At 39.3% G+C, this 8,109-nt stretch overlaps 2 protein-coding genes across 2 annotated transcripts in view; one reads left to right on the forward strand and one right to left on the reverse strand.

The window, feature by feature from the left end:
• Positions 1-2,640, reverse strand: part of selenoo2 (selenoprotein O2) — a 7,208-nt gene extending 4,568 nt beyond the window's left edge. Inside the window, 3 exon segments of the mRNA XM_008281526.1 lie at positions 860-862; positions 1,198-1,228; positions 2,237-2,640. Coding sequence (XP_008279748.1) covers positions 860-862; positions 1,198-1,228; positions 2,237-2,640 — 438 coding nt within the window.
• Positions 2,641-4,150: 1,510 nt separating this feature from the next.
• Positions 4,151-8,109, forward strand: part of LOC103357122 (zinc finger protein 585B-like) — an 8,795-nt gene continuing 4,836 nt past the window's right edge. The window contains exons 1-5 of the mRNA XM_008281528.1: positions 4,151-4,495; positions 5,969-6,171; positions 6,387-6,485; positions 6,627-6,722; positions 6,868-6,978. Of these exons, the coding sequence (XP_008279750.1) occupies positions 4,462-4,495; positions 5,969-6,171; positions 6,387-6,485; positions 6,627-6,722; positions 6,868-6,978 (543 nt within the window). The 5' untranslated portion in view covers positions 4,151-4,461. The remainder of the gene's footprint in view (positions 4,496-5,968; positions 6,172-6,386; positions 6,486-6,626; positions 6,723-6,867; positions 6,979-8,109) is intronic.

Below are 8,109 nucleotides of genomic sequence, written 5' to 3' on the forward strand. Positions count from 1 at the left end.
GAACATAATAGTTGGTTTTGCACTTTGTAGATCAAATAATGTCTAATTATGTTCTGATGGTGTTAAATTGTCAACAAAAGGCTGCTTTCTTTAAACAATGGATCGTGCATGTCTGGTTTCTCTGATGAAAGCTGGTTTTGCATAGCAGGGACATTTCTTTTCATTTACCATCTTCTGACCAATCAAATCTTGAAAATGGGTTGTTTGAAATAAATGAATGAATGAATGAATGAATGAATGAATGAATGAATGAATGAATGAATGATGTTGAAATTGGAGTAGGTCACATGTTCCAGTCTTGGTTTTCATCTGAGTCAAACCTTCAGCATGTATAGTTTAAAACTTTTAAGTAGGTTTAGGATCCTGTGATCACAAGAAAGATGATTATACTGAGTCCAACCAAAAACCTGAATTCAGGCCGGATTTCATGAGCAAAATAAAAATTGATCAAATAATACCACATTTGTTTCGTGGAGTGTTTATTCATGTATATTTTGCATGTGATTTGTTTAACTGTGTTTGCTATAGCAGATAAAGTACACACTGGGCTATGTATTAGTCCTTTCAGTACAGTAAAGAAAGATTTTGGCCCCTAAAAATAAACTAAATGAGTAACATGCACGCCACTTGCTTGGTGTACTTTGTGCTGCAGGGAATCAAATCTCCCAGAAGTCCCAATTCCCACACATGTATTCCCTCTTAATGGGTTTATTTAAAAAGTCACTGATTTGATCCCAAGGAACTCTCTCAAAACACATCAGTCATAAAGCAGCATAGTGCTTAAATACAGTCCATAACACCGCCGACCACAGCTGTGCAGGAAGCGTGTCTACAACATCTGCAGTGTCCTAGAAGACACCTCCTCAGGTCACCAGCATATATAGTACATACTGCATATCCTACCTGTGGATCTCTCCATAGTTTCTAGTCTACATTGTGATATTTAGACCCATGTAGAGCACGGGTCATCTGGAGTTGGTCGTCTTGAAAAGTGTGTATCTGGATCACAGTGACTGAAGCAATGTTGCTGTTAAAAACCAGCACAAAATCAAGATGAATGTCATAAACCTGGATAGAAGGAGAGACGATGGGATCTCTGAACCGGGATCATTCTGACCTGATGATGATGATGATGATGATGATGATGATGATTCTAATCTGAACCAATCAGTTCAATTCTTGTGATCTTTCCCAGACCTTTCAGCTGCATCTCATAGTCTTCCTCCCTCTACGAAGGACTATGTGTGATGAAAGCTCTGAATTGAACTTTCACACAGACTTGCAGTGATGTTCCATGTTACAATTCCTCTCTTAGCTGTCAGGGCTAAAGCACAGTGTAATGTCAAAACAATATGCGCTCATCCTCCATCTACCAGCAGCTGTGTCAGTTTGTGGCCTCATGCGGCTCCAAAGTACAACAGCAGTGTGTCGGCTTGGCTGGCAAACCCACCAGTGACTGGTAGAGCCGTAGTAGAGATTGTTACGGCGTGTTATTGTGAAATGAGGCAAGACTGGAACGAAAAAGTCGAGAGTAAGAAACTACAGTGCGTCTGACACATGGAATCAGCAGGAGGGACTGGAGGTGTTGTGTTTCTACAGAGCACACAGCTGGTAAGCAGTGGGGGGATACATTTGATGTGTGCCAAGCAGTTAAGCTCTTAAGCAGCTCTCCCTGGGTTAATAATGCATTCACATGCCTCTAGTGAGAAAGGCTTATGGAGGGTTTGCTGTGTCACCTGCTGAAACCGCCTCAGACTGAAGCGATGATCATACATTTTGTAGCAGATCTTTAAAATAGCCTCTTATTTAGTCTATAACCTGTTGATGAGGTGGATTACAGGGTCCTCCAGGACACTGGGAGCTGTAAACCCTTCATTTCCTGCATTTTGGTGACTTTTATTTATTAATTTGTACACTTTCTGCATCAGTTTCTGGTGGAAATGTCTTTATTTAAGCAAAGGCAAACACAAAGTTTATTACTACACAATGTTTATTATTTTACATATATATATTCCCTATTTTGTCTTTGTTTTTTTTGTTCTTTTTGAGCCAACTGCAGCGAATTTTCCCTGTGATGTGCACCCTGTAAATCTGCACTGACAAAGAAAGAAAGTCAAAGTACAGGCGCAAATTCAAAGAATAAAGTATTCATATTCATGCATCTAACTGTATATTTTGACAGTAAATGTTCCCTGAAAACTACCCCTCCAGACACACACAGTGAAGCCAGACTTACCTGGAGTAAGGTGTGACTCCCGCACCTTTCACCTGAATCTCCCATCGCCCCTGGGTGCCCGCCTCCACCTCCCCCAGGTACATCACCGCTCCGTCCCCCAGCTGCCCCGCGAACAGGCCGAACTGGTGTCCGCAGTAGCAGTGAGCAGCCGGCTCGGATCCCGGCAGCAGCCTGGAGCCGCTCAGGTACTCCGGAGCCAGAGGCTCCGTCCGCACGTCCCGCTCAGCGAGGCCCAGCAAGGACAGAGCAGACCCGGACAGCAGCACCAGGGAGGGCCGGAGCAGAGGCTGGAGAGCCCCGATCCGCGAGAAGCAGGCCGCCGGGACGGTCCTGGAGCCGGTCCGCTCCGAGGCATCCACCGGCAGCTTCCTCAGCGCGCTGTTGTTGAACCGCAAAGACTCCATGAAGACTGACTGAGTGCACAGTAACACACACAGCAGCTCATCATCTGAGCTGTGGTGGCCCAGTGCAGCACCTTGTACCAAGAGGAACTGCTCAGGAGCAAGAAATGTGCAAATAATAAATGAAAGAATGAATGAATGAATGAATGAATGAATGAATGAATGGATGGATGAATGAATGAATGAATGAATGAATGAATGAATAAATAAATAAATAAACTATAGAGGGGCGTAGATTTTGGTTGCACATTATTCAGGCATCAGGTTATGAATAAACTGGAGGGTTGTTATTCTTACTATGTTATTTAGCAGCTTTGTTAATCACAGATAATGTTCGTATGTCAAACTTTCATACAGTACTGTTGAACAGCAGTTGAGCCAAAGTGCTTTCCAGTGAAAACAAGAGCAACAAATGGGGTTAAGACTCTATAGTTTTATTTATGGTGCGATTTGAATTGAGTAATGTTTATATTAGAGATTAAAACCCTACAAAACAGAAGTATGAAATGCTACCTGACTATACCACATACTAAGGCTGACACCCTACGTGTTATTATTTATGGAGTTTAACCTAGATTGAAGAAAAAAAAGAAGTAAAAATTAAGAAAAATCTAAATAAAAAACTGTGAAAATCTGGCAGCAAGGGTGCCAAAGAAAATATATTAAAAATATTTGAATACTGTAATTTTAAAACAGCAAAAACTGAAAAAAAGTCAAATATCTGTAAAATATATATATATTTTTTGCTGATTTACAAACAGTAAAATGCTGAACCTGTATGGTCACAATGTTCACTAAGGAACAAATTACTATTTGTAAAAACAAATTAATGATGTCAACATTATGTACAGTTTTGGCCTTTTATCTTGTGACTTTTATTAGATATAACATGTAGTTCAACAAATCAGGAAAAATCTTTGTTTTGTTTCTGTTTCCCAAACCTTAATATACATATTTTTTCTTTTAATTGATAGAAAAATAATGTTTTTCCGACCTCTGATTTAAATACAATAAAATCAAGCACAATTTTACAGTCAACTATTGTAAAAGAACGAATGATAATATGTAAAGACATAGATTTTCTTTGATGTAGGTGATATTCACAATTATAGCCTGTTTGTTTTTAATGATTAATATATATTTTTTTCTTTTGCTGTGATTCTACATCCCATTAATGACACTTATTTATTTAATTTAATTTAGTTAATTTCTCTAATGGGAATTACAAATACATGTACTCTAGATATCGGGAGGAACATTACTCTGTGTCCCTCCTGAAATCTGGGCCTCTGGGAAAAAGCATGGGGCAGAAATTAAATATTAGAACCCATTCAGACTAAACATGTGTTTGTATCTAAACAGAATACTTTGAAAGAACTACTGTTGAAAAACTAGAGTAATAAAAGCGCAATCAGAGCGCATAATATTTCACATTCAGGCATTACAGACAGTGTTACGTTTAATGTTTAAGGCCTCAGACTGTGTGGATGTCAGTGCAGCGAGGTGATACACAGAATGTCCAGCAGATGGCGGCAGCAAAAAAAAGTAAAGTCATGTGTTGTAAAAACGTAAACAGAGAAGAAGAAGGCTCTGAAAACAAATCACTTCCACTATGTAAATGGGTGTTTTCATCGTTAATATGTTTGCCTGAAGTGCTTTACGTACTCCAGAGGGGACGTTTTGCAGTTACAGCTCTGCACAGTCCTCCTTCACATCTGTGGCGTCCAGCATTGCCCTCCCAGTCCTCTGTGGCTGTGCAGCTAGCCGGCTGGCTAACAGCAGCTAACCGCAGCTCGTCAAACTTTTCAGCACCGGTGAGGGAAAATGGACCCAGGTGTTTTAACGGCCATTTCCAAAGGTGGGTTTCTCGGCAAACCTAGAACGAATAGAGACACATTTGTTCAGCAACTTGGAGCTGGCAATAAGTGAGCTAACGTCGACTTTAATGAGTGCTTCTACTCCTGCAGAATTAGCTCATGTAAATGCAGTATATCTATGAGGTTAGCTTAGTAAGCTAGCTTTAATTGTGCGTTACAAATCATTATTGTCTTATGGGTGGGAATGTTGTGTGTGCAGCCTACAGGCTACAAAACAGTTAAAGTATTGCTCACTGTGTTTCAGCAACATTGTTGTTATTGAACGTGCATTTAGAGGCTGCATTCAAAACAAACCACTGTTCCAATAGGTGATAAACTGAAGCACTTTGCAAGCTAGGTCGTCTTGCCATAGTAACACGGTATTAATAATTATTATTTTCTCAATATTGACTCTATTGTCATAATTGTTGGATTGTGCATTATTACTAAACACTGCATAGAATTCTAAAATAACTAAATGTTTTTGTAAAGTTTGACTTTCATTATCATACATGTTCTAATCCTGAACTTGGCAACTTCATAGGTCTGTGGTTAAGGATTTATTTACATTGTTGACTGATCTAGTATTTTCTTAAATAATTGATAAGTTGTTTGGTACAAAATGTCTGAAAATGGTGAAAAATTAGGGTTTTCCAAAGCCCAAACGGATGCCCTCAGATTACTTGTTTTGCCAACAGCTCAGAGATGTTCAGTGTGCTGTCATTAGGAGATGTAAAAAAAAAAAAAAAAAGAAGAGAGAGAGAGAGAAAATATTCAGAGAATTTTGACTTTAAAAAATAACTTAAACCAATTATTCAATTAGTTGATAGTTGGAGATTAATTTAGTAGGTAACATCCTAAAGATGAATTGTGGCAGCTCTGTATGATGGTGTTCTTTCTCATCTTTGTCATTCAGTCCAATTTCTGTGATTTCACAGCTTTCGCCACATCTGTCCGCTGCATGTCATGGTCCTTCTAGGCAGATAGAGCCTGTTCAGCAGTTAAAAATTTAGTATGTTCACTGACATTAAAAAAAAGAGAGAGATTTAAAAATATAAATATATTTAAGAATCTGAAATCTGGAAATTTTGACTTAAAATATTCAAACTGAATAAAATAGTTGAGAATCAGGCGTTGCAGCTCTGTACAAAGTTGTTTGTTCTGATCTAGGCCATTTAATAACAATTGCTTAATCGACTGAAGCTCATTGGTCTGCACTTACACAGGGCCTTCTAAGTTTACAACACTTTATAATGTGTTTCCTGTTATTCACACACAAACATAAACAAGGTGCTCACCTGCCATCAGGAGCAGCTTGTGGTTCAGCGTCTTGCCACACTTGGGCATGTGGAGGGGATGGAGATTGAACTGTCAACCAAGCCTGTCTACTATCTGACCCACGGCTGCCCACAATTTTCAGCTCTACAACTTTTCTGTATAGACAGAAATCACTCCCAGTCTCATCTTTTTAACAGGTGACTCCTTACCTCTGGCGTCACTGCGCCTCCTGGTGCCACCTTTGCAGCTCATGACAGCATCCATGTGGCAGGTGCTGAAGAGTCGGGATGTCATGAACTACTGGAGGGTGGCTGAGTTTGTCTCGTGCGTGCTGGACATGGTGCCGGAGCTGCTAATGTACAAACACAGGACTCAACTTAACCTGGGATTACGAGCCAGGGTGAGTGCCAGTGCAGGACACAAGGCATGTGGTAATAAGTTAAACAAGCAAGGCTTCGAATTAATTATTTATTAGTTTATTCATACTTAATTTGTCATTGTGGAAGCTGGAGACAGGATATAATTGGCAGTTACATTTACAGATCTGACTAATGATAAGTTGACTGTATTGTAAACCCAGGAGTATATTGGTGCATTTTTATTCCTTCCCAACAGTATATTCTTGAGTTGTGCCGAAGTGAACAGCTCGTAAAACCTGAGTTCATCTTGACTTACCTGGACCAGATTACCTCACCACACCACACCCTGGTGGATGTAAGTCGCTAACAATAGATTGTTAATTAAATTGAGTTTCCATATTCCTATTGTTTTTTGTAAACCCAAATTTTTGCTTTTTTTCTGCAGAAATTGAGTCATAACCCTGTGAAATGTGTAATGCTTATATCTGTATTGCAGGGTAAAGAATCAGAAGAGGAAGAAGTCATGGCCAACTTTCTTGAGTTGATTCAGACTCTGCTCAAAGATCCTGAGGAGAGACGAGACTTCTTCTTGGTGAGGCAGCATCACTCACACCTCTGGAGCCAAACACAGCTAATAAAGTGTGTATATATGTAAAGCAGAAATGACAGGAATACTGGTTTTGCATTTGTGATTCAGTAAAATTGCTTCAGTCACAGATTCTTTTATTCTTTCAAAGGAGGTCTTCCCTGCAGAGTATGGACCTCAGTATGACAGTGACTTGCAGACGCTGTTCTGGGAGTTTCTCTGTCGACTGACTCAGCTGCTGCCAGTTCCCGACCTCGAACAGGTGAGAGGTGTCACTTTGATAAAGGTAACAGGGCTATCACACTGTCACAATTAAAACTTAAACCAAGTAAGAGTAACTAAATAGTTATCCTGCGTAAAGACGTTCAATACGGCTACTTCCATTACTGTCAGACTTACTAGACCATTACCTAAACAGACCACTAGAGGGTGGATGGAGCACATTAATAACCAGCCAGTACAGAGCAAAACTTCTCCAGTGAATCTCGATGCATGTAACTCACTAATGATATGAAACTCCGCTGTTTACAGTAATTAAGAATGAAAGCAGTCGTCACATTAGTAGTACATTACTAGTTCTGTCTCCTATGTGACAGGCACCACAGAACCTACACAGTCACGTCATAACAGTTAAATCTGACATGTAAGATCAATAAACAATCAGGGTCAAACAGATGCAATAGTAAATTATCTAACTGTGCATCCAGTATTTTAATATATTAGTGTCAAAATAGTACGCAATAACTTGCACATGTCTAGACAGACTACACACACTGGACATACTCGCTTATCTTTGCAGTGACATTAAGATCTATGCACTGTGCTATGTGTCAACATGTTCTCAACTCTGAGGGATGTAATTAGTAATACTGTGGCCTCAAGTACAATGACACATAAGATTTGTTTCCTGAAATTCAAATACATGCTCTTACTTTTCAATCTTGTCTTTGAGAGCACAAAGGAACCTCTCCATAAATGGATAAAGATCACAAAGGCTCAGACCCAGCAGTGCCTAAACTGCAAACACTTTGAAAAAAAATATTTCACAATCGTAAAATGCAAAGACATGAATGTGACACATTCTCTTGTTGTGAATCTAGTGAGAAATCTGTCCGCTGAGGTCTTTTTGACAAGAGTGTAGTAAATCACGAGATATGACAAATAAATGCGTTTTAGTTTACAGGCTCTTCAGTGATATCAGTGAAATAACAGTTGGTAAAATATTAGTTGCCCAGTTGTGTTAAGTGTCTAATTAGTACTTAATTTCTTGTTAGTACATAATAAAATGCATTGTCATCTCTGAATTTATCTAATCAGTTGTGTTTATTATGTGTTAGTTTTGCCTTTGCTTTAACTTACTGAACATTACTGATGAATCCTCAGTCTTTCATCC

The sequence above is a fragment of the Stegastes partitus genome, unplaced genomic scaffold (assembly GCF_000690725.1).
Source record: "Stegastes partitus isolate 25-593 unplaced genomic scaffold, Stegastes_partitus-1.0.2 Scaffold236, whole genome shotgun sequence".
Classification (NCBI taxonomy): domain Eukaryota; kingdom Metazoa; phylum Chordata; class Actinopteri; family Pomacentridae; genus Stegastes; species Stegastes partitus.